The 26,332-nt window shown below is 50.4% G+C and overlaps 1 protein-coding gene across 1 annotated transcript in view; it reads right to left on the minus strand.

Moving 5' to 3' along the window:
• The window catches only part of BMP7 (bone morphogenetic protein 7), an 88,468-nt gene that overhangs the window by 33,425 nt on the left and 28,711 nt on the right, over positions 1-26,332 (minus strand). Inside the window, exon 2 of the mRNA XM_055434388.2 lies at positions 21,132-21,324. Coding sequence (XP_055290363.1) covers positions 21,132-21,324 — 193 coding nt within the window. The remainder of the gene's footprint in view (positions 1-21,131; positions 21,325-26,332) is intronic.

Here is a 26,332-nt window from a genome sequence, read left to right on the forward strand (position 1 = left end):
ATACATTTTACAGGGTTGACTGGATGATGGTATGTGAATTATATCTCAGTGAAGCCATATTTTAAAAAGTGAATAAAGTCAACACAAGTTCAAAATATAGAGCACAATGTCATGATGCTAACAACTTTTTCTAAGGTGAGACACCTATACGTGGGGAACCTAAACACAAATACTCTGGAGCTGCAGCAACAGTTCCTTCTGAAGGGTGTTTCTCTCCTCTACACACACATCAACATTGGCTCAAGTCAGCGAGCACCATCTGTTTCTGAAAGAAGTGAGACAGTACGAGTTTGCGTATTTCCATATTTTACTGGGTCAGTGGAGCAAACCCCGGCACGGTGGCTGGACTGGCTTCACCTCCTCTTCGGGGTGGGGACAGTTCTGCCCACTCCTCCAGGCTCACAGAGGCAGCCGGGCTGGGGAACAAACTTAACCTTCCAATGAAAGAAACACCCGGAGACCCCAAAAGCAGACTTCTCCCCTCCCGAAACCCAGCCTCCCCCAAATCCGTGCTCTGTGTGAGGCACATTTAACCACCAGCCTGGGGACAGAGTGGGCTTCCCTGGTGGCTCAGATGGCAAAGAGTCTGCTTGTCATACAGGAGATCTGAGTTCGATTCCTGGGTCAGGAAGATCCCCTGGAGAAGAGAATGGCAATCCACTCCAGTATTCTTGCCTGGAGAATTCCATGGACAGAGGAGACTGGCGGGCTATGGTCCCTGGAGTCATAAAGAGTCTGAAAGACTGTGCAGCTAACACTTTCACTTTTCACTGGGGTCAGAGTACTGCTGGGGCTTGCAGGCTCCCCCTCCCAGGGACACCCAGGAGAGTAGCTGAAATCTAACCCACGGGGGTAAGCAGGAGGAAGCCCATGCCATCACCTGACCCAGTTTCCAGCATCTCAACCCACCTCCCTCTGGAAAGTCCTACCATGACGGAAAAGTGAGTATTTTAAAATCTCCAGCGTGGGAAGGTGGAAAGTCCTTTTCTTTCCGCCCCTTCCCCGCTTTTTTTTTTTTTTTCCCCTGCCCTGTGGTTCCTTAGAGACTATTTAGAGACTGTGATCTCAAGGAGGGCCTTTGCCCACGACCCATTCCTGGAGCAGTAGAGCCCTACACAGGATGCAAGATGCCAACTGCTCTGACCAGGGCCTCGGAGAAATCATTAACACTTTGCACACACTTGGCTCCTGGGAACACAAGCCTGAAACTGGCAGGATGGGAAGCCTGAGGATTCCTCTGGGCCCCGGGCTCTGCAGGCAGGAGCGAGAGCTATGGTCCAGGGGCTGTGAGTGCATCTTACCTGAGGACAAGTAAACCCTGAAGAAGGACCCTCAGGGTGAGCAAGACAAAGGAAAGCATCAGATTCGAGGGGTGAGGCTGTCCAGGGAGGTCATTCTTTGACAAGTGTCTCCTGAGGGAGGCCAGAAGGCTGAGCAGGGCTGATGTAGCCCAGGGCAGGAAGCGTGTTCCAACAGAGGGAACAGAATGTGCAAAATCTCATGAGAGAGGCAACCATGGAGGGGCTGCGGGAGCTCGGTGAGCACAGGGGTGGGTGTTGGCACGAACCTGCAGGGCGGCCTCTGGCCACGGGAAGGTTCCGATGCTGGCAGAGCTGGACGGCTGGCAAGGGTTTTAAGCAGGGAATAGAAATAAATGGCTTTGGGTAGACTCTCCCTAGGGCTTCCCAGGTGGCTCAGTGGTAAAGAATCCACCTGCCAATGCAGGAAACTCAGTTTTGATCCCTGGGTTGGGAAGATCTCCACTCCAGTATTGTCTGGAGAAAGAGTCAGACATGGCTGAGCAACTAAGCATGGCACACAGACTCTCCCTCAGCCCTGCTCTGACCCTCACCTTCACCCTCGCCCTATGGCTCTTTGGGAAACTACAGGGCTGGACATTTTACTTTTAAAACCCTGCATGTTGTAAACGGTTTCTGGGCCTCTAGAACACTCCTCAGAAGGCAGTAAGCGATGGAGAGGCCAGAGCTTCCCCAGACTAATTCGATGTCACGGAGGGGGAGCAGGCGATGGCGCTGCTAAGGATGAGTCAGGCTGGGAAGGCAGCAGCCTCGCCACCATGCACCTGGAGTCGGCCCAGCCGGCAAACATCAGCCCTGCAGGGAAGCGGGCAAGGAGATCAAAGCAGCCCACGGAGGAAGTGGGGCGTAGCTGCCCTGAGGCTCTCGGTCCTGGGAGTGCCCCTCTGGGCAGGGGAGGACCCAGCCCAGATCCCAGCACCCCACTGGGCTTCAGGAATGCCCCATCTTTCTTCCAAGTCACCCAGACAGTCCCTGGTGACCCCAGGATGGGAAGATGAAGTCAGGGAGGTCCAAGGTTTTTTTTAAACATTTTTTTTCTTAAGGCTGCGCCTATCCAGGAAGCCTAAAATTAAGTCATCTGGGGAGAAAGGTGGAAAAATACACACACTAAAGCACAATATCCTCCCGCAGCCAGAGCACGAGTCACCAGCCCACAGCTTCCCCACCCCCAGGACTGTCTGTCTATCTGTCTGTCTGTCTCCCTCCTCTCTTTCCTTCCTCATCCACCTACCAGGGCATTCATAGGAGGGTCAAGAACACTCCTTCCCAGAGTCCAAGAGGCCTATGTTATCAAAGTCAGGACACAGATCAGCAGCTATTAAGGTCTGGGTCTCCGTTGCCCCATTTGCAAGAGGAAGGGTTGCAGCTTGCCAAGCTCTCAGAAACTGTCTCCCTCAAATAAAGTATTGAGAGAGGAAAATGAACAAGTTGAAGATCACAAAGTTCTGTATTCAAATAAGACCAGAAAGCACCAAGAGCAAGCACCAGAAGGCACTAAGAGATTTCACGATGCACATCAGCTCTTGAGAGGTTCTGAGAGATCCTGGACTATAAAGAAACTATATATAGTTCTTTGGCCTATAAAGAAAGCTGAGCACCGAAGAATTGATGGTTTTGAACTGTGGTGTTGGAGGAAACTCTTGAGAGTCCCTTGGACTGCAAGGAGATCAAACCAGTCAATCCTAAAGGAAACCAGTCCTGAACATTCATTGGAAGGACTGATGCTGAAGCTGAAACTCCAATACTTTGGCCACCTGATGGGAAGAATTGAGTCATTGGAAAAGACCCAGATGCTGGGAAAGATTGAAAGCAGGAGGAGAATGGGACGACAGAGGATGAGATGGTTGGATGGCATCATCGACTCAATGAACATAAGTTTGAACAAGCTCTGGGAACTGGTGATAAACAGGGAAGCCTGGCACGCTACAGTCCATGGAGTGGCAAAGAGTTGGACATGACTGAGCGACTGAACTGAGAGATCCTGCCACAAAGCACTGTCTCCTCTGGCCATGGAGAGTGCTTACAGAGGCTCGAACTTACATACACATGCAGATCATGGGGGCCGGCAGTGGAGAGCGGTGAGGACTGGAACTAGAAATGGGATGCAGCTAGCAGCTGGAGAAAACAGCCAGGAGGTCTAAGTGGAGCTCAAGATTCTCCCCAGGCTAGATCATACTCTGAGGAGGTCAGGGATGTAGGATTGTGGAGTAAGGCTTTGGGTCCTAGGAAAGTTGAAATCAAATCACCGCAGAGTGATCCTGGGAAGGCTCTTTTGTTTGTAAAGTGGGGATAGGGATGAGGACTATTCTAAGGATGCATTAGCTGAGTACATTTGAGATGCCTGCATGGAGCTGAAGGTTCAAGGGTCCGGGGTACAGCAGAGCTCACTCACAACCACATCGTTCTGCCCCTCCGAGAGGCAGCGGTCTTAGAACAGGCCTGGCATGGAAACGGCCCATTGAACCCCACGATACCTAAGAGGCAAGTCCTGTTGTCCGCTTTCACAGGAAGGAGAGTGAGGCTCAGGGGAGCTTACAGAGCTCCTGGGGTGGAGGGAGAGCAGCCACATAGAGGAGCCTCAGCATCCTCTTTCTACCCTTCTGGCCCCGCCCTGCTTCTGTCCCCAACAGCCTTGCTGGGCCTTCAGAACCTCCATTCTGAACAGATCGCCACCCTGCTCTAAGCCCTTTATTAGCTCTTAGAATAAAAAAGCCAAATTCCCCACTGTGTTTCATGAAAAAGGAGAGGGTATAACTGCTGGTGCAAACTGGGAAACACTGGGGAGAAAAAAGGAGGCACTGTTAACTCCAGGTGGGCACGGGGGGCATTCTGTCACCCTTCCTATAGGCTCTGGGGGGGGTCTGGTCCCCCTCCCTCTCCAACACCTCCTCCCTCCCCAGTGTTCTTCTGTCTGCCCCCCAGGCCTCCAGCCACCCCAGCCTCCTTTCAAGCTTTCATCTGGGCCAGATTCCACCCACTCCAGGCCACGGTCCATGCTGTTCCCACTACCTGGAACACTGTTCCCTGTCCTTTTTCCCCTGTCACACCTGGACACCCTGCCACCCCCCAGGGAAGCTCCTGCCTGATGGGCGCATCCTCTTCCAGCCTCATGGCCTCTCCTTTCTAGCACTCGGGTTGCAGCTGAAATGTGCTCCTATGGTTCTCAGGTTTTCCTCTCACCCCAACACACTGTAAGCTCCTCAGCGGTAGGAACCAGTCCTGCTTTGCTCACCTCTGTTGGAGTCCCAGGATCTAGCAACCAACACAGCACACAGTAGGTCTCAAAGACCTTTGAATGAATGTGCTGCTAACTGGAGTTTCTTTTCAGGCAAGGAGGTTTTCTGGTGTCGCTTTCTGTAGTTTTATGTTACTAAAAAAAAGGAAGAGTGAGTGTTGTTTCTAATGATTCAAGTGCCTCTGGGCTTCTCTGGCAGCAAAGCGGTGAAGAATCCCCCTGCAGTGAAGGAGACATGGGTTTGATTCCTGGGTCGGGAAGATCCCCTGAAGGAGGAAATGGCAACTCACTCCAGCATTCTCGTGTCGGAAATTCCATGGATAGAGGAGCCTGGTGGGCTACAGTCCATGGGGTCCCAAAGAGTCGGACACGACTGAGCAACTGAGCATGCACCCACACAGGTGCCTCCAGAGATGGATTTACCTCCACTTCCCTGGGCCTCAGGCCACCATCCACTTCATACTCACCAGGAGTCTTCTTCCAGCTCATGGGCACCAGGCTGCCTGGTAACACAGGCTGGTCAGTGCCCAGGCACCTCCACGTCCCCCACCTTGCACAGGGCCTGCCTGGGTACTCATAGGGTGGCCAAACCACCCCAGCCCACCCCAGATGAAGGCTGCCTGGCTGCCTAGGCTTCACCTCCTCCACTTCTGTGCCCTCAGCCCTCGGTCAAGGTCAGCTCCCTGATCTGCATGTTTTCAGGAGAAACCCAGAGGACACAGATGGGCAGGGGACCTCGACTAGGAAGAAAGTCAACCTCCAGTTTCCTTTGGGACCCAACTCTTGCTCCTGCTTACTTAAGATTCCAGGGTTTGGGTCACAGAATTCCCAGAAAACTGGTGGTCTGGAATTCTGTTCACCCTGGGTATGATCCCTACAGAAACCAAACACTGAGAAGTGAACCATGCTGGAGATTTCAGAGCTCAGAGGTGAGATATAAAGGCCCCTGGGTGCTCACAGAACAACCAGGCCTTGTGGGGCACGTTGTGGAGCTCTGAGACGGGAAATCCCACGCGCCAGGCAGCTGCCTGCATCTGGCATCCCGGGGGTGGGCGGGCGAGACGCCGAGCATGGGAGACTCATCTTTCGAGACTTTCCCCGGTTGCTCCATTTCCTCCAGCCTCCAGCTCCAGCCCAAAATAGCACAAGGTAAATTCAGCCTCCTTCACGCACACACTCAAGGAACAAACAAACACACTCATGTTGGGTCATCTTTCCTACCTTTTTTTTCCAAAAAAAAAAAAAAAAAGAACCACAGGCTGTTTTAAGATTCCAAACCCAGACACAAAAAAGTTAAGTGAAGCTGGGAAAAAGGAAATGAACTCAGCAATGGAGTTTGCAGACAGAGCAAGTGTTGTGAGGACCACAGTCCAGGTTTTCAAAAACAAAGACCAGATCCGAGTAGCGCGATGCAGAGGAGGGAGGGGTGCTGAGACAGCGGCTCCTCAAAACAGAGAGGCGACAGGGAGCGGGCAGGCTGAGGACACACCCGCTGTGCCAGGTATCACCCGTGCCTTATGCCACTGTACCCGTGCCAGCCCTACCAGGTGGGCACACCTGTCCTCTGTCATATTCAGTCCCTCCCCTAGGAGAAGATAAATGGTAAAGCGTCCGCCTGCAATGCGGGAGACCCGGGTTCGATCCCTGGGTTGGGAAGATCCCCTGGAGAAGGAAATGGCAACCCACTCCAGTATGCTTCTCTGGAAAATCCCATGGACAGAGGAGCCTGGTAGGCTATAATCCATGGGGTCACAAAGAGTCAGACACAACTGAGAGACTTCACTTTCTTTCTTTCAGGAGAAGATCCTGAGTCAAAGGCTTGAATGCAAGTGATTTGTCTGAGAAGTGACCCCAGGAACCACCAGGAAGGGGGCGGGAAGTGAGGCAGGGCTAGAAAGAGGTCAAAACATGGAGCTGTGGGTATCTGGGGCTCACACCCACCAGGCCCCCTGGACGCTGTCTGAACACAGCTCTGCATAGTACTTCCTGGGGCATGAGGAGGCTGGAGTCTATATCCACTTGCCCTTGCCCACCTGAGAAGGAAGGATGTTCCGGAGGCTTGACTCCGCAGTGGGTTGCCTGCATCCTGGGGTCAGAGAAAGCCCTGGGGCAGGAGAGGGCGGTGCTGAGCAGAAGCATCACAGCAGGGAAGGATAGAGGAGGTCTTGACCCAGGTCACAGCTGGCGAGGTCAACACAGCATGAGTGCCCATCCTGGGCAGCCAGGGACTCTGTCCCCGTGATGATCTATAGGGGGCGGCTGTGGGTGTGGGGTCTTGGAGAGAAGACCCAGGGATGAAGGGGAAGCCGGTGGGTTGTCCCTCTTACAGGAATCAAGACTACGGACCTCATGGATTCTTCTCCTAGGAAGAAGGAGGGATGTGCCCCAAGCCCTGCACCTGTGAAAGTCACTCAGTTGTGTCCGACTCTTTGTGACCCCATGGACTGTACAGTCCATGAAATTCTCCAGGCCAAAGTACTGCAGTGGGTAGCCTTTCCCTTCTGCAGGAGATCTTCCCAACCCAGGGATCGAACCTAGGTCTTCTGCATTGCAGACAGATACTTTACTAGCTGAGCTACAAGAGGAAGCCCAAGAATACTGGAGTGGGTAGCCTTTCCCTTCTCCAGGGGCTCTTCCCAACCCAGGAATTGAACCGGGGTATCCTGCATTGCAGGCGGATTCTTTACCAACTGAGCCGTGAGCGAAGCCCGCCCTGCATGTGTAATGCTGGGAGACGTTCTCCAGAGGCTCTGCTGGAAAATGCTCTCCAAGGAGATACCCCATTCTTCTTCCTTCGACAAGGACTGGCTTCTCTGGGAGCTGCTCCTTTGAACCTTTGTCCCACCTGAAAACCTGACTCACAAACCACCCCACACCCCCATTCCCTGGCCTGTGGACCCAACCCTGGAGCCAAAGGTTGAGCCCAAATCCCTCATCCACAGCATCAAGGGGAAATGAGACATCTGCTTTTGGACACAAGTGTCATCTTTAAAAAGTCCCTAACTAGGCTCTGAGGAAGAGCCCCCCAAATTTAAAATCCTACCCCGTTAAAGGCTTTCATCATCTAGTTTTCACTCAAGAAGAGGAACCACAGGATGTGTGTCAGGCACCAGGGGTGCAATGGCCACAGAGGCCACAGGCTGAGGACGCAGCGATCTTGACCACCTGTGTGCAGATTTGGAGGATGCAGGTGTCGAGTTGGATTTTGAAAGAGGTAAGGTTGAGACAGACGAGAAACAGTAGCAGAGGATTATGACTAAATGCTCTGTCTAAAGCTGGTTGATTGTCACGGTCACCAGGAAAAAGCAAGGTATAAGAAACCCACAGGCAAGAGGTGCCCAAGGAGACGTGACGACCAAACGTCATGTGATGTCTTAGAGCAGAAGAAGGACGCTGAGTAAAAACCAGGAAAACCTGGGTCAATTGTTGACTTCAGTTCATAATAATAATGCATCAACATTGGTTGCTTAAATATAGCAAATGCACCAAACTCATGTATGTCGTTGGGCTTCCCAGGTGGCACAATGGTAAAGAATCCATCTGCCAGTGCAGGAGATGCAAGAGACACAGGTTCAGTCCCTGGATGAGGAAGATCCCCTGAAGGAGGACATGGCAACCCACTCCAGTATTCTTGACTGGGAAATTCAGGACAAAGGAGCCTGTCAGGCTACAGTCCCCAGGGTCACAAAGAGTCAGACATGACTGAAGCAACTTGGCACACATACATACGCATGGGGGATCTTAGCTCCCCGACCAGGGATTGAACCATACCCCCTGCAGTGGAGGGTGAAGTCTTAACCACTGGACCACCAGGGAAGATCCGCTCCTCCAATTGCCTCCAAATGCCCAAAGCCCTGGGCACTATATAGAGGGAAAAGAAGAAAATGGTGCTGTCGCAGGCTGGCAATTGGAAGACAAAGGAGGAGCCAATGTTTGGAAGCACGCTGAGCATCTACCCAAGTGCCAACTTCCACCCTGAACTTGAAATAACCAAGGGCTTCCTTAGTCACGGTTGACTCCTTTAAAACATCCCCTTCCTGGTGAGCCTGCATTCCCCATCCTTACTGAGTTCACATCTGAACAGGCACTTTTCTTCCCAGCTACAGATGACCGCTCATGACCAAATTGAAAAATATTAATTCTCTCTGTCTCCTGCCAAAAAGGCTAAAGCAATTACAGGCCCTGATATGAAACACAGATGTTAATACATTTGGAAAAACAGACTCTTATGGATGAGCAGAGGTCCAAGTATGAAGTGCTTTTGGAATTAAAGCACTGGGATCAAGTTATACAGCCAGCCCCCAATAGTGAAGCCCATTCTTCCAAAATTCATTCCAGCATAGGGAACCCAGGGCCAGGGCACATAGGCTGACATGTCCCCTACTTGCAAACAAGAACCAACCCACCCTTGGGTACCCACTGGCACACAAACTCAAAATAATATAATTATAATCATCACAGGGAAACGTCCCTGGGATCGAAAAGTATTATAATTATGGGCAATTTTCACGTTTTGGAAATTGGGCTCAGATGCTGAAGAAAGATTGCAAGAGAGGTGTTCTCAGGTTTCAGTTCTGGAAGACAGAACACATTGGAAGGTTTGCGAGGATGGACGGGCCCAAGGCTAGAGGCTCGGGAAGTGAGAGAGGGGCGCCAGCAGGTACCTGTTTCACATAGCCTTGTGCCAGCCGCTGCGCCTAGTGCTAAGACTCCTCGTGAAAGACGCTGCTGAAAGACCATCAGTCCATTCAGGAAGCCCATGGCTAGGAAGCTAGATCCCCCTAGCTCCACTCATGCTTATGTGTCTTGCTGAGCATCTACTGTATGCCAGGTTCCAGGATGGAACAGTGAGCAAAGCACACCAGACACCTGTCCTCATGGAGAGTTCGTCCCTGGCTCTGCTCTTGGGCAGATGGTCTCCACACTCCCACTCAGATCTTTGCTGAGGCCCAATGAGGCTCATGGGGGCTCACGAGCCACCTGAGTCCATGTGGATCCCAGCCCCTGGTCTTTACTGACTGTCCACACAGCATCTCTGAGACAAGTAGGGAAGCTCTTCTGTCTTCTCAGGCTCTGTTTCCTTGTGCAGAAAATGTTTCCCTCCCATTACCTAATTCCTAGGATTGCCATGAAGAGAAAGGGATGTGTGTATCCACCAGCTAAGGAGGAAAAAAGCAGATATGATCGGGGACAGATACAAACATCCTTTCCTTAATCCCTAACCCGCTACTGTGCCTCAGTTCCCTTGCCTGCAAAATGGGGTGAATGGTGGTACCTCCCTTGGGGTCTTGAGATGGAAAGGACAGTGACAGCTCACTGAGTGCTCTGAGCAATCAGCTTTGTCATCATCACTGTTGGGCAAAGACAGACAACTCTTCCCTCAGTTCGGAGAGGTGTTACCCAAACAGAAGCATGCAGATTATATCACGAATTCGGAAGACATCAGCCACACAAACAAGATGTAAAGAAGCAGCCCTTTCTATGAGGTGGGTCTGCAAGGGGCTGCCTCAAAGGACACTTGATCACCTTGACCTTCGCATTCATTAAGCATTCAATCCATGCAGTGACAGGAACAGGGTAGAGAAGCAACTCCTTATAAAGGCTCCTCAGCATCTCTATCTGTAATCTCCTCTCCCAGAAAGGTGTCTCAGCTGCCACCTGCTCACTCTGGGGAATCTGACACCAGCAAAGCATCGTCCTGGGAGAGGAGGCAGGGCAGGAGTCTCCACCCGCACTGAACGGATGACAGGACTCCCACAAGGTCCCTCAGATCCCCAAAGAAGCAGGAAGGAACAGGGAACAAGTCCACTCTGGGGATACTCGGACTTGTTACATCAGAATTCAGGGTTGGGGGCAGGGCTGGAGGGGGTGGGCCCAGCACGTGAAATTTTACCTGAGGCCTGGTTTTGAATTCTACCTTTAGTGTGTGGCCTCAGGAAGGTCATCTGACCTCTCTGTGCCCCAGTGACCCCATCCACAAAATGGGAGAATAAGACCTCTTGAGGATGTCTTGAGGACTAAGAGAGGCTGCGGGCAACTTGGAAGCACTCGACACAAAGAATTTGCCACCACTGACTTGTGTCTTCCCCTGTGAAGCCAGTTTGGGGATGAGTTACAAAAGGAAATGGAAGGCACAAAGGTTTTAAAAGGCATCCAGGCCTACACTGGCCCTAGCCCACAGGACAGGGGGCCGACAAGTGGTCCCGGGCTGCAGAGCAAGGCAGGCCAACTGCAATTTGACCAGCACAACTTGAGCCAGACATAGCTTGGTGTCCACTCAGTGGGGGGACAGCTGGATGCAGGATTTTTTCCAGCGCGATCCCTTTGGGCACATGAGTAGACCCCGAGGGCCCCTGAGTCCTGCTGAAGCTGCTCTGTGCTGGGATTCGGATGGGGGCCTGGAGGAAGGTGGCCAGGAGTGCCTGGGTGCCCTTGACCAGGCTGCAGTCCTCTGACTTTCTAGGACATTCCAGCCGTGCCTGGACAGCGAGCGCTCCCTCTTTGCCCTCTGGGAAGCTGAACCAGCAACTCCCAAGAAAACAGCTCAAAACCAGAGCTCACGCCCTGGGGCGGAGGTGCTGTGGTGCGAGGTGAAAGCCAGGAGACGCAGAACCAGGCACGTAGGCCCTCTGTGGGAGCAAGAAAACTTCAGGAGCTCCCGGAAGCCTCCACAACCTGCGCCTGACAGGACCTCTCCATTCAGCCTGCCCCTGCCCCTGTGCCACTGAGCTGTCTGTCAGTCAGGGCCTGGGCCACACTTGCGCTCAGTCCTCTGGGAGGCAGACAGTCTTCTCTGAGAGACCAAGTCAAGAGGAGTCTGGGGGCCTGGGCTAGAAGAAATCTCTCCCCCTTGCTTTCCTGGGCGTTTTTGATGGCCCACAGAGTCAGGAGAAGAGAGAGCTCAGACAACTGTTCTCAGTTCGGGCTACACAGTGAACCACCTGGGAGTTTAAAAAATCCTTATGCCCAGCCGGACCCCAAACCTCAGTCGTGTGCTGAGTATGCACACGCTTTGCAATCCCTTGGACAGGGCTCCTCTGTCCATGGAATTTTCCAGGCAAAAATACTGGATTGAGTTGCCATTTTCTCCTCCAGGGGATCTTCCTGACCCAGGGATGGAACCTGTGTCTCCTGCATTGGCAGGTGGATTCTTTACCACTGAGCCGCCTGGGAGGCCTGGTTATGCAGGTGATTCTAATGAACAGCCAAGGGTCAGGACCACAGCCGGGAACTTGGAGTCACCCTGTTTGAGCCTCTTTCCTCCAGAGTGCTGCCATAACCAAGAACGCAAGCCTTGGAGTCCAAGAGACCTGAGGCTGAGTCCCAGCTCTGCCCTGTTGGAGCTGTGGGGTCTCAGGTAAATAACCTCCCCTCTCTAAGCCAGTCGCTACACCTGGGAAATGGGGATATCAAGTCTCCGCAGGGTCATCTCCAAGGTCCTCAATGAAGGTGAAGCGCCGTGCAATGTGACCATGTCCCTCTGTCCACTGCTCACAGTGACTGAAGTCAGATAAGAAGCAGTCTCGTTACCAAGTCCTGACACGACAGACTTGGGAAGGGTCTGATGACCCACTGCCCTAGGGCTGCCCCAGGGCATGGAGACTGCAGTGCTCTGCCCACCCGCCCCCCCACACACAGTGGGACATCCTCTCCCCCAGCAGTTCCCCTCCCAGTTCTGTGCATCGCTTCCCCTGGGAGCTTGTCAGACACACAGAAGCTCAGGCCACACCCCAGCCATCTGACTTGGAACCTGCATTTTCACCGTGTCCCTCTGAGGTCACGCTCCTGGCAGCCAAAGTCCCTGAGACACACCAAGTGACATTTTTTATCCAGCTGCCAGCTCCATCTTGACTTTGGCAGTGACGGAGTCCCCACAAGGGGGTTCTGCTGGCCGGCTGCCCCCATGGTGTCTCACTGACCAGGTGCATCTCCTACAGGTGGGGCAGCGCTGCAGGGACAAAGCATGGACCTACGAGGAGGGGGAGGGGAAAGGGGAGGCTGGAAAATGTCCAAGTTCCACAAATGAAACCCGTGAGCTTTCGGGACCAATACCTTCACCCTGAGTAGGAACCAAAGCTAGAGCCAAAAGGGACAGAAGTGGGACCAGCTCCTGAAAGCCGAGCCCCATTGCCCAGTCCCTGGTCCCGAGTTCAGAAAAGGAGGGCAAGACTCTAATCCCTTAGCACCTCCCGCCACACCTCTTCCCCAGCAAGGCCACTGAAGCCAAGGCCACCTTCCCCAGACTTGCTTCTCAGCCCCCACTCCCCCCACAGCAGGCCAAGGGCGGCCCCAACACGCTTCTCCAGCTGCAAGCTGAGCCCAAGGGCCATGGAAGGCCTCCAGCTCAGCTCATTATCGGAATTTAATCTGGATTCCAAGAGATCAAGAGGACTCCGTGGAAAGTGGCTGCCATAGGGGGAGAGATGCTGAGGCCGACCCAAAGCCGGCTAATCCCCAGCACCCCGAGGGCTTTCCTGGAGCTCAGGCAGAGCCTTGCCAGATGTCCCAGCTCCAAGCTCTGCGCAGCTGGGCGGTCGGTGTCGGGGAGGCTACAACTCCCTTAGCAGAGGGAGCAGGCAGCTACACAGTGAGGCGGCGGGGGTGAGAACAGGGCTTCTCTCAGGGTCAGATCAGCCAAAGGCCTTCAGCTTGAAGAGGATGCATGACCCAGATTCAGTTCAGTTCAGTCAGTCGTCCGACTCTTTGGGACCCTATGAATCACAGCACGCCAGGCCTCCCTGTCCATCACCAACTCCCAGACTTTACCCAAACTCATGTCCATCCAGTCAGTTATGCTATCCAGCCATCTCATCCCCTGTCATCCCCTTCTCCTCCTTCCCCCAATCCCTCCCAGCATCAGACTCTTTTCCAATGAGTCAACTCTTCGCACGAGGTGGCCAAAGTATTGGAGCTTCAGCTTCAGCATCAGTCCTTCCAGTGAAAACCCAGGACTGATCTCCTTTAGGATGTACTGGTTGGATCTCCTTGCAGTCCAAGGGACTCTCAAGAGTCTTCTCCAACACCACAGTTCAAAAGCATCAATTCTTTGGCGATCAGTTTTCTTCACAGTCCAACACTCACATCCATGCATGACCACTGGAAAAACCATAGCTTTGACTAGACGGACCTTTGTTGGCAAAGTAATGTCTCTGCTTTTTAATATGCTATCTAGGTTGGTCATAACTTTCCTTCCAAGGAGTTTCTTTTAATTTCATGGCTGCAATCACCATCTGCAGTGATTTTGAAGCCCCCAAAAATAAAGTCTGACACTGTTTTTACTGTTTCCCCATCTATTTCCCATGAAGTGATGGGACCAGATGCCATGATCTTAGCTTTCTGAATGTTGAGCTTTAAGTCAACTTTTTCACTCTCCTCTTTCATTTTCATCAAGAGGCTTTTTAGTTCCTCTTCACTTTCTGCCATAAGGGTGGTGTCATCTGCATATCTGAGGTTATTGATATTTCTCCCGGCAATCTTGATTCCAGCTTGTGCTTCTTCCAGCCCAGCGTTCCTCATGATGTACTCTGCATATAAGTTAAATAAGCAGGGTGACAATATACAGCCTTGACGTACTCCTTTCCTGATTTGGAACCAGTCTGTTGTTCCATGTCCAGCTCTAACTGTTGCTTCATGACCTGCATATAGGTTTCTTAAGAGGCAGGTCAGGTGGTCTGGTATTCCCATCTCTTTCAGAATTTTCCACAGTTTATTGTGATCCACACAGTCAAAGGCTTTGGCATATTCAATAAAGCAGAAATAGATGTTTTTCTGGAACTCTCTTGTTTTTTCAATGATCCATCGGATGTTGGCAATTTGATCTCTGGTGCCTCTGCCTTTTCTAAAACCAGCTTGAACATCTGGAATTTCACGGTTCACGTATTGCTGAAGCCTGGCTTGGAGAATTTTGAGCATTACTTTATTAGCGTGTGAGATGACTGCAACTGTGCAGTAGTTTGGCTCAGATGGTAAAAGCGTCTGCCTACAATGCAGAAGACCAGGGTTGTATCCCTGGGTCGGGAAGGTACCCTGGAGGAGAAAATGGCAACCCACTCCAGTACCCTTGCCTTGAAAATCCCATGGGTGGAGGAGCCTGGTAGGCTACAGTCCATGGGGTCGCAAAGAGTCGGACACGACTGAGCAACTTCACTTTCACAAGCCTTTCACTTTCACTTTGAGCATTCTTTGGCATTGCCTTTCTTTGGGATTGGAATGAAAACTGGAAAAACTTTTTCCAGTCCTGTGGCCACTGCTGAGTTTTCCAAATTTGCTGGCATATTGAGTGCAGCACTTTCACAGCATCATCTTTCAGGATTTGAAATAGCTCAACTGGAATTCCATCACATTCACTAGCTTTGTTCATAGTGATGCTTTCTAAGGCCCACATGACTTCACAATCCAGGATGTCTGGCTCTAGGTGAGTGATCACACCATCGTGATTATCTGGGTCGTGAAGATCTTTTTTATACAGTTCTTCTGTGTATTCTTGCCACCTCTTCTTAATATCTTCTGTTTCTGTTCAGTTCAGTTCAGGACAGTCACTCAGTCGTGTCCGACTCTTTGCGACCCTATGAATCACAGCACGCCAGGCCTCCCTGTCCATCACCAATTCCCGGAGTTCACTCAAACTCATGTCCATCGAGTCGGTGATGCCATCCAGCCATCTCATTCTCTGTCATCCCAGTCTCCTCCCACCCCCAATCCCTCCCAGCATCAGACTCTTTTCCAGTGAGTCAACTCGTCGCATGAGGTGGCCAAAGTATTGGAGTTTCAGCTTTAGCATCAGTCCTTCCAATGAAAACCCAGGATTGATCTCCTTAGGTCCATAAAATTTCTGTCCTTTATCGAACCCATCTTTGCAAGAGATGTTCCCTTGGAATCTCTAATTTTCCTGACGAGATCTCTAGTCTTTCCCAATCTGTTGTTTTACTCTATTTCTTTGCATTGATTGCTGAGGAAGGCTTTCTTATCTCTCTTTGCTATTCTTTGCAACTCTGCATTCAGATGCTTATATCTTTCCTTTTCTCCTTTGCTTTTCGCTTCTCTTCTTTTCACAGCTATTTGTAAGGCCTCCTCAGACAGCCATTTTGCTTTTTTGCATTTCTTTTCCATGGGGATGGTCTTGATCCCTGACTCCTGTACAATGTCACGAACCTCTGTCCATAGTTCATCAGGCACTCTATCAGATCTAGTCCCTTAAATCTATTTCTCACTTCCACTGTATAATCATAAGGGATTTGATTTAGGTCATGCCTGAATGGTCTAGTGGTTTTCCCTACTTTCTTCAATTTAAGTCTGAATTTGGCAATAAAGGGTTCATGATCTGAGCCACAGTCAGCTCCAGGTCTTGTTTTTGCTGACTGTATAGAGCTTCTCCATCTTTGGCTGCAAAGAATATAATCAATCTGATTTTGGTGTTGACCGTTTGGTGATGTCCATGTGTAGAGTCTTCTCTTGTGTTGTTGGAACCAGGTTGGGGAAATGCAAACTAGGGCTCCACCTCCAAGCAAGCTCAGGCCTTCATCACCATCAGATACTGCAGAATTAAGGGATTTAGCATAGAGGGTAAAGGCAGTTCCACCCCCAAAACCCAGAGTCCTTCGTTTTCCTAAGCAGTTCTCTGCACTCACGGCGATGAAGGTGATGATGATAGTGATGATAATAGGGATGATGGTGGTGAGGATGGTGACAGTGATGGCGATGCTTCTAATATCTGCTAGACCTTCACTGAGCACTTACTGTGTTCAAAGTAAATTTGTCAGCTCCCTTTATCCTCACCACAACCCTGGGAGGTAGGTTTAGTTATTATCCCCATTGTACAGAGGAGGAGGCTGAGCCTCTGAGGGGTTACTACTTCCCAAGGCCACGCTGGTACAGAGTGTCAGGATTTGAATCTATACTCTGGTTGTTTTTTGTTTGTTTGTTTGGCCATGCCTTGCAGCAGGCAGGATCTTAGTTCCCCAATCAGGGCTGGAACCCACGCTGCCCACAGTGGAAGCACAGTCTTAACCACTGGACTGCCAGGGAAGTCCCCAAATCTACACTTTAAAGAGCTGGACTGTCCTAGCTGGGGAATTATGTCATAGGATCATTTTGATTCTGGATTCAAAAACAAAACTCACCCAGGAAAAAAAAATCAATAACTTTTGGAAAAAAAATTTTAATCTTTTAACTTTTGGAGAATGAGGGCCTCGCTTCTTTCTTTCAAGTACTGTGGATAAGAAGTCTGGAAGTCTAAAGCAAGCAGCCCCTCTTGCCCACTGGCTGCCTCTGTCCACTCCCTGCTCTTCATTATACTTTGCACCTGCCACAGCATCCTATATCACCTCCTCTGTTTGAATGTCACCTCCTCAAGGGGCAGGGACTGGGGTCCGGTTACATCCACCACTACCCAACACACAGAATGTGCTCAAACACTTGTTGACGGGGAACTCGGTCTCCCAGCAAAGCCCAAAGGCCCCTGAGGCAGGAACCCAGCGCTGGGCTGAGAGTCCCCAGAGATGGCCTCTGGCTAAGCTGCTCATCAAGACGACCTGCCACGCTGGCCACAGAGCCACTGACAGCTGTCCTGCCCATTCCTCTTCCAACCACAGGCCTTCTCTCTTTCCTGGGCCTTCAGATTCACCCCACGGATCTCAGGCAGGGGTGAGGAGGTGGACACTTCAAACTACGATGGAACCAGGTGCCCACGAAGACAGCTGGTTGACACAGGCAGAAAGACGAGGAGCTGCCGGCAACCACTGAAGGAAGCCAAAGGCTTGTGTTTCATCTAAGCAAGGACCTGGTGGCCCGCCCCACCCTGGTATCATTGCCTCCCTTCTGTCCTTCCAATAACCCATGCTTGCTTGTCTCCACCTCAAGACAGTGGCCCTTACAGTTCCCTGAGACACACTCTCCTCACCCCATTTCAGATCCTTCTAGTCATTCAAACATCCCCAGCTCAACAAGCCGTCTAGGAACATCAACTGTCTTATCAGGCCAGTGGGTCTACTTATTTGCTAACTTGTTGACTGCCCATCTTCTTCACCCCATTACGGATGGAACTGTATCTCCTACAAACATATACACCAATCCTACAGCGGGGACTTCTGATTGGGACCTTCTTTAGAATTAGGGTCTTTACGAATGTAATTAGGTAAGTAATGAAGTCATGCTGGAGCAGGGCAGCCCCTAAGCCAAGATGACTGGTCTCTTTATCAGAGGAGGAGAGGCACACAGAGAGCATGCAGAGCCACGTGACAACAGAGGCAGAGACCAGAGCAGCGCAGCTGAGAGTCAGGGATGCAGTCAACGGCCAGCCTCTTCCAAGCTGGAAGAGAAAGGATTTCTCTTCATTTCTGCAGATGTTAGAGGGAGCACGGCCCTGCTGCCACCCGGATTTCAGACTTCCGGCTCCCAGCTCTGTGAGAGAGCACATTTCTATTGTTCCCAGCCACCCCATGTGTGGCGCTTTGTGAGGGCATTTAAAAATGCCCGAGGGGACTTCCCTGGTGGTCCAGTGGGTAAGACTTCGCCTTCCAACGCAGAGGGTGACAGTTCAGTCCCTGCTCTGTGAGTTAAGATCCCACATGACTCATGGCCAAAACAAAACAAAACATAAAACAGAAGCAATATTGTAACAAGTGCAATAAAGACTTAAAAAAGAAATCATCCACATCAAAAAATAAAAATAAAAAAAAAATTTCCCAGCTTTGAGACAAGGTCCCTGCTCCCATGAGCTGGGCTGGTTTATCCCAGTGGTTTAACAGAGGTGGTTGAATAAGTGAATGGCTGGGCTCCCATGGATCTCTCCAAATGCAGTGGCTTCTATGGGCCTGTGTCCTATGGGGGAAGCTCATGCCCACCAGCCCCATCTTGCCATCACTGAGTCTCTGCCGCTCTTCCCAGCACGTGGACCAGAGGGAGCAAGCACCGCAGGTGCTTGGGGTGCTAATTGGGGTGCTCCTCACATCAGGGGCAGTGCCTGAGGACTCTCCAGTCCTGAAACAAGCTCCACCCACATCAGCAGAATCCCAGCTGACCCCAACGACCTGGCCAGGGAGGGGGAGCACATTCCTGCCTGGAGATCTTAGAGGAAGAGCCACCCAGGCAACACCAATCAACCCTTTCAGTCCTGCTCAGCCAAACCCAGTTGGGGCAGCCACATTCCTGAGGTTTTAAACCTCTTGATGGAAGTTTCTGAGGCAAGTTTGGGGAGCCTGCCAGAAAGCCCAGAGCGTGAACTGGGCTCTAGGCTTGCACAAGTGGACCGATCAAGTGCCATTAACCAACAGTCTCTGGGTACCTGCCTTGCCCCCAGTACATCAGCCTTCACTAAAAAAAAAGTCAAACATATTCTCTTGTTCAAGAGCCCCAGGGGCTTTGTGAGAGTATGGAACAGACATATGTCGCCCTTGGGGAATGAACTCAATGCTTCTTGTTGTAATTGGGTCTGGGAGCCAGGGTCCAGCCTACCAGGGTTAACTGGGGCCTCTGAGGGCCTTCAGCAAGATTTGGAGGTGACTGCCAAGGCTGTCGCTGCTTGCCCGGAACCACACCCACATTCCCTCCCTGCCAGAAGGGTCTGTTATCCTCTCCAGCAGGGGGGGCGGTACAGGAAAGTGCAGACAAGTGGGGACCCTAAAATGCAGATATAGTCCACACTGAGATGCCATTTGTCACCCATCAAACAGACTGACAAAGATCAGAACGGTTTGATAAGACCATGTTCGGGAGTCCATAGGGCCACAGGCTTCCTCTATGTGACGGGTGGGAGTATAAACTGACATAACCTCCAAAGGGAACAATTCAGCCAAATCTATCAGAGTTACTGACGTGTGGGCCCTCAACCCCACAATTCTGTTTCTAGAATTGTATCTGACTGATAGGCAAGTGTTGGTCACACAGCCTGTGCTGTTTCTAATTCATAAAAATTGAGAGCTCAGCGTGTGCGCACAGGCAGTTGGCTAAATACCTTCTAGCACAACCCGCACGAGGGGAGATGCATGGTGATGAGAAGAACAAGGATACCCCCGGGGAGTGATGTGGAAGGATCGACAAGGTTCACTGTCAAGATCACCAAGGTTTAGTGATAGATGTAGGTGCAGGAGACACTGCATGATGAGATACCATTTGTAAAAATATTTAAATGCACAAATATACTTGCTGATTTGAAAGAACTCAAGAAACTGGGGGCAGAGACAGTTAACTAATGCAAGACACCGGAAACACTCAAGAAAAACTTGGTTTTCTAGTATTTAAGATGACCCCCTCCCCAAGTGACAGTGCTTGCCAAGCCAAATGTGCTAACAGGTTCCCTTCCCACTGAAGAGGCCAGGACAGTCCAGCAGAAAGGGGGAACCCACACTGTCTTCCTTCCATTAATTATGACGAGTGGTAGGGAGGGGGAAGTCTGACAGCCCAAGATGTCCAAACACTCAGCCACCGGGTAGCACGACCTAGGTCACGTCCACCTCCAGACTTCAGAATGTCCCTGTTAGGAGAATGTTCCAGCTCATTCTCTTAGCCTTCTCACCCCTTGGAGGACTTTGAAACAAAACTAAAAGGTCTCAAGAAATTAAAGTCTTTCAACAGAAGCTTCCGATTCCTGACCTCAAGATTCTTGGAAGGCTAAGAGTTCTCTGCCTGTTTATTTTTCATTTGTGGATTTTTATCCCCTAAACATTTCATTACAAACAGCCACTTTCATTGGTGGCCTTACATCACGTGTTTGGTTTCAGTAATGCGTGGGAGATAGGCAGACTGTCAAAAATTCTTCTTCCTCTTCTTCATCCCCCTAAAGACACACTGACCCAGACGACCCATAAATATCCATAGGGGGCCACACAACCCCAGTCTCCCCTGGCTATCCCTGTTCCTAACCCAACTTGCTGATGGTGATAGTTTTAAGAAATGGTGACATACACCATCGTTGTTGTTTAGTCACTAAGTCATGTCTGATTCTTTGTAATCCCATAGACTGTAGCCCGCCAGGCTCCTCTGTCCATGGGATTTCCCAGGCAAGAGCACTGGAGTGGGTTGCCATTTCCTTCTCCAGGGGATCTTCCTGACCCAGGGACTGAACCCACATCTCCTGAATTGCAGGTGGATTCTTTACCACTGAGCCACCAAGGATGCCCAACCTATACCATACACTTTCTCTAAAAAAGATAAACAGCCTGGCATGTGGTTGGTGCTCCCCCAGTCAATCCTAAGGGAAATCAATCCTGAATATTCATTGGAAGAACTGATGCTGAAGCTCTAATACTTTGGCCACCTGATGTGAAGAGTTGACTCATTAGAAGACCGTGATGCTGGGAAAGATCAAGGGCAGGAGGAGAAGGGGGCAAGAGAGGAGAAGATGGTTGGATGGCATCACCGACTGAAGGGATATGAGTTTGAGCAATCTCCAAGAGATAGTAAAGGACAGAGAAGCCCGATGGGCTGCAGGCCACGGAGTCGCAAAGAGTCGGACACGACTGAGTAACTGAACAACAATGACAACATGGGAAGTGGCCACAACAGACCGTGCCGCTGCCCCTGCAGCCGCCTCCTCTCAGGAGGAGCTCAGGACCCCGCCCAGGCCCCGGGGTGGTACCCACCTGCCCAAGTGCTCTTGCAACACCTGGTAGACACTGATCCGGAATGTCTCATTGTGGAAGTGTTCCCGGATGTAGTCCTTGTAAATGCGGAACTCGGCTGCAGTCACGGCCTCCCCTTCTGGGATCTTGGAGAGATCAAACCGGAACTCCCTGTGGTGGTAGCGCGGGTGGAAGAACTCTTTGTCATGCTCCACTGGGAAGGGAAGGAAACACACATGGGTACCAAGAGCTCATTAGTGACTGGGTTTCACTCTCCAGCTCAGAGCCCACGCATCATGCCTATGCTTGATAGAGACCTGCCCATAACTGGCAACCCCTGGTGATGACTGCCTGTTCCAGGCCAGGCCAAGCCGAGAATGGGGGTGTGGACCCCCAGTTTACAAATGAAGACAGCTGAAGAACCCAGAAGTACAAAAATGTATGTTTGCTCATCATGTGCTCTGTGGTGGGTCTCCCACTGAGCACTCTTGGCCATCACATGATAGAACATGGAGGCAGGATTTAGCCCCATTTTACAGATGAAGAAACTGAGGCTCAAGGAGGCCAGGTGACTTGCCCAAGGTCACAAGTTAGGTGAGTGGCTGAACTCTGAAACCCACACTCTTAACCTCTATACTTCTAGGAGCCAGGTGGCCTGAGACTAAGTATCCGTTGTGCCAGTGGAGGTCTTAGCCAAGTTACCTGACCACGGTGTGTGCCCCTTCCTCCAGGGTTAACACTGGCCTTTTCTCATAGGGAAGATCACAGGAGGCGCCGTTTAGGACAGAGCCAAGCAAATGGAAAATAACTGCGTTTGTCGTAGTTACAGAGCCTCTCAAATGAGCTTTGAGAGAAACAATCACCATAAAAGAAATAAAATGTGCATGCAAGTATTTACATAGTTCAGTTACGATAGCGTTATTTAAAAAAAAATTACAATAGATCAAATGGAAAAGAAATGTTTAAATAAGCATGATATTAACACAGGTACAATCACTTAAATCACAGGCAATGAAGAAAGAAAACAGACATATCATCACAAATACAGTTTGCTGCAGCAGGTGTATATACAACTTTTTTAATGTGCAAAATAAAACATTTTAACTGCTAAGACAGTTAAGATATCAGGATTATAAGACTTCTTTTTAAAAAAGATAAATGAATAAATTGTCCAACTAAACTTCTTTAGGATCCTTGGGATGACTTTCTAAGTGAATTTCTTTCATTAATTATTTTAAGACAATGAGAGGCGTGAACCATGACATTATTCTATTCCTCCTGAAACCCACAGAATCAAACTCAGATTTATCAAACTCAGAATAGTCATTTCTTAAAAGAAGAGCAGTGACTAATTCAAAGTTCAAACCAAATCCCAAATCTTACCTTCTCAAGCTTTCCATTTTATATAGAAACCACTCCACCGTGTGAAATCTATACAATTTCAACCTCAGGGATCAAGACAGTTTAACAGTCACCACTAAACTATTAGGGAGGGAGAAACTTTTAGGGAGAAAATTGTGTCTTTACACTCTGTTGTTAAACCACTGTAGTTGATGACCCAAGACTTGAGTTAAAATAAATGTCCAGAGTTGATATGTCCCTGAGTCCATTAAGAAAAGCTACCTAAGGAAACCCAGAACCTAGGAATCCAGTTTTTTTTCTCCCACAGCCCCTTGTATTCCAAAATACCATTGACTGAGAGAGCTCACACCCGTGAACATAGAACTTTCACCTTCAAAAGATTAAAAAGATCTAAATCCCTGACACCAAAAGATAAATCTAAAGAAAGTGGATTATGGAAAAACCATCCTGACAGTAACCAGCCTCATGACGGTCCCCAAAGGCAATTAATTCTACTGTCCTTCTTTGATAAAAATAATTTGATAAAAGCCTGAAATAATTACCCCAAAATTGGCCCTGGGAGGGGAAATTCTGGGCTGGAGGGTGTGAATAAGGGGTAGAACAACAGGCGGCCCCTCACCTGGGTGTCTCCTCTCTTGACCCTCTGCCATGTCAGCCAAGGCCTCTGCCCAACATTCAGGTCAAGCCTGATCCCCAAGCATCACTCAGGAGTTTCTTGCCTCCTCTCCACGTCTGGGGTCCCTCCTCTTAGCACCTGGGGTTCTTCCTCCCATTTACAGTCACACAAAACATACAAGTGTGCCCCTTGCTAAATTAGTGTCCTCTGCACAAGTGGATTATGATAACCAAATGCAGCTCACGTTGCTGACTTGCAGAGGCCAGCAAACATTTACAGGGTACCTAAGTGGAAATATTCAGAATAGAATAGACCTGGGTTTGATCCCTGGATCGGGAAGATCCCCTGGAGGATAAAATAGCAGCCCACTCCACTACTCTTGCCTGGAGAATCCCATGGACAGGGGAGCCCAGCGGGCTACAGTCCACGGGGTCACAAAGAGTCAGACACAACTGAGCGACCAAGCACATCACGCACTGTCAATACATGATAAAACACAAAGATAAACAGATACCATACATCCTGATGGGCTTCCCTCATAGCTCAGTTGGTAAAGAATCCACCTGCAATGCAGGAAACCCCGGTTTGATCCCTGGGTCAGGAAGATCTGCTGAAGAGGGGACAGGATGTGTAGACGTCCTTATGCACATGAGAAAAAATACAGAGGGTACAGTAGTACTCCTGCTCCCTAGGGGATCATTTCGTGCTGGGACACAGCTCACTGTGATGTCACTGGAAGGTGCCACATCCACACCATCTCTTTCTCTTGGAGAGCCTCATCATGTCTCTTCCAATCAAGCCACATGGTCCCGAGGGAGCCGCCATCTTGTCCCATGACCCCCTTCTCCAGAGCTGGGGCATGGGAGAGAATGAGCCCTTCACTGGGCCAAACACGGAATTTCTTTTGTTTACTGGTACCCGGTGGGAAAGAGTCCTGTTTGTTTTCTGTGCCTAAGAGTGCAATGTCCTAGGCAGACACTCATCAACACTGCCTCACAGAGAAAGCTGGTCCCTGAGAAAGAAGATTCTGGATGGGGAGGACAGAGCTCAGAATTGAGGGGGACACCTTCCAGGTTCGATCCCCAGGCCACGCTTCCTGAGGTTCCGGGTTTCAGTCCTTCTAATTTGTGAGTCCCATGGAGATCCTTCCAACAAGACCCTTGTAAATTAGAGTCAGGTGGCTATCCTTTGCAACCAAGGAAGTTCTGAGCAAAACAACCAAGCCCAATTATATACAGTACAGCGTTAGTCACTAAGTCATGTCCGACTCTTTGCGACCCCATGGACTATAGCCCCCCAGACTCCTCTGTCCATGGGATTCTCCAGGCAAGAATATTGGAGTGGGTTGCCATTTTCTCCTCCAAGGGATCTTCCCGACCCAAGAATCCAACCAGGGTGCCCTGCATTGCAGGCAGATTCTTTACCATCTGAGCCACCCGCAAAACCTACCCAATTATATACACAGCTGGAAATGGACAGGCAAGAAACATGTCCAGGTAACAGTGGGGGTGTACAGGTGGCCATCCACTGTGAAAGCTGCTTTCTTCAGATGTGGATAAGTACAAGCTGACCCCCTGACCAGCTCTGGGGCCAGGGGCGATAACTGTCTCGATCCTGAACCTCCACTGACCAGCACAGCCTGATGCCTAGTAGGGCTCCATTAGTCTACTGGATTCAATATATTAATCTTCGTGTAATTCCCTGCTAGTCTTAGTCAACAATTTTTAAAAATTGCATACATGCAGTAAAGCACACAGACCCTAAGTGTTCATGAAATTCTGTGAATTTTCTCAATGCAAATGCCCCAAGAGCACAACACAGCACATTCACGACTAGCGCCAAAGACACCCCCGCAGGGCCCCTCCCTAATACCAGACCCTCACTTGTCCCCAGAGGAGACAGCCATGCAAACACCCGACAGCAAAGACTCACTTTGCCCACTTGGGGTTTCTCCACCTGCATCCGCGTCCTTCGATCAACCGTGCGTGCCCCCCACCCACTTTGTGGCTGTGTGGAGCAGCAAGTCACCCATTCAGCTGCTTTCCTGGATGTCACTCTATGGACAGGCCACAGATGACTTTTCTGTAGGCATCTGGGTAGTTTCCACTTTGGGACCATCACAACTGGGGCCATGATGAACATTCTTGCTCTTTGGCGAACACAGTTCTATGGGGTAAACACCTTGAAGCAGGACTGGGAATGCACAGAAATCAAAGATTGGTCAAAGGTAAGCATTTTGAAGAAGGGGGCATGGAGAAGGGTCCCAACGTGACAGCCTGGAGTGCCTGGAGTGCAGTAATGCCAGCAGTGGATGTAACCGGGAGGAAGAACCCCACAGGTGAAGCAGGAAGGCAGAAAACTATATGTGGAGGCAGACAGGTTAAACTCGAGCTAACCTGCAGGAAATCCAAGCGGGAAAGTTGACTGGAGTTTTGAGAGTTCAACTGGGGACTATTGAATTGTATTTATGGGTCATATTTTGTGGGAGAAAGGCACACACAAGAGAAAAATGTAGTGGCCTCGGACCACTACTGCATGAGAGATGGAGAACACAGCCATGGGAAGAGCTCAGTCCAGGGAAAGAGGCAGGACTAGACACAGGCAAGATAAGACAACCAGCCTGTGGCCAGACTCAGGTAACAGGGGCACGGTGACCATTCACGGGATTTGGTCATCGGCTGCTCAGAGACCCCAGGCAATGGTCATGGTCAAGACAGCCATGCAGAAAAGGTAAAAAGAGCAAGACTGTGGCCAGCTGCAAATGAGAGACATTTGCATCGTGGAGCGGGGAGGGGGGGACTGTCCGCCCATACGAGGCTGCCTCCACTCCCTCCTCGAGCAGCTCTCCCAGCCAGGGCTAGGAAGACTTGATAAACAGTAGTAATCAAGTTAATGGCCCAGCTGCTCCTTCCAAAAATGTTATGGATTTTAGAAAAAGCTTAGTTAACTTTCCAGACTATGCGATCCTCTCAATGTTCCCTAAGATGCTGCTAATTTATGAGAGGGGACCCAGAACTGTATTAGCAAAGGAACACTTTCCAAGTAAAAACTGTAAGTCCAGCATCAGAAGTCTGTTCCTCACTCAGGAGCTCAGTCTGGACCACACGGGTCCAGTTATGGGCCAGGGGCAGACCCTTGAACCCCTTTCAAGAGGCTCTGAGAACCAGCAGGACTAGCCAAAGTCCACAATATAACCAGAAACTAGAGCTGAGTTTTCAAAGACCCCTGACTGCTTAGGATCCCC

The sequence above is a fragment of the Moschus berezovskii genome, chromosome 15 (genome assembly GCF_049115385.1).
Source record: "Moschus berezovskii isolate FMDL1 chromosome 15, NW_MosBer_1.0, whole genome shotgun sequence".
Classification (NCBI taxonomy): domain Eukaryota; kingdom Metazoa; phylum Chordata; class Mammalia; order Artiodactyla; family Moschidae; genus Moschus; species Moschus berezovskii.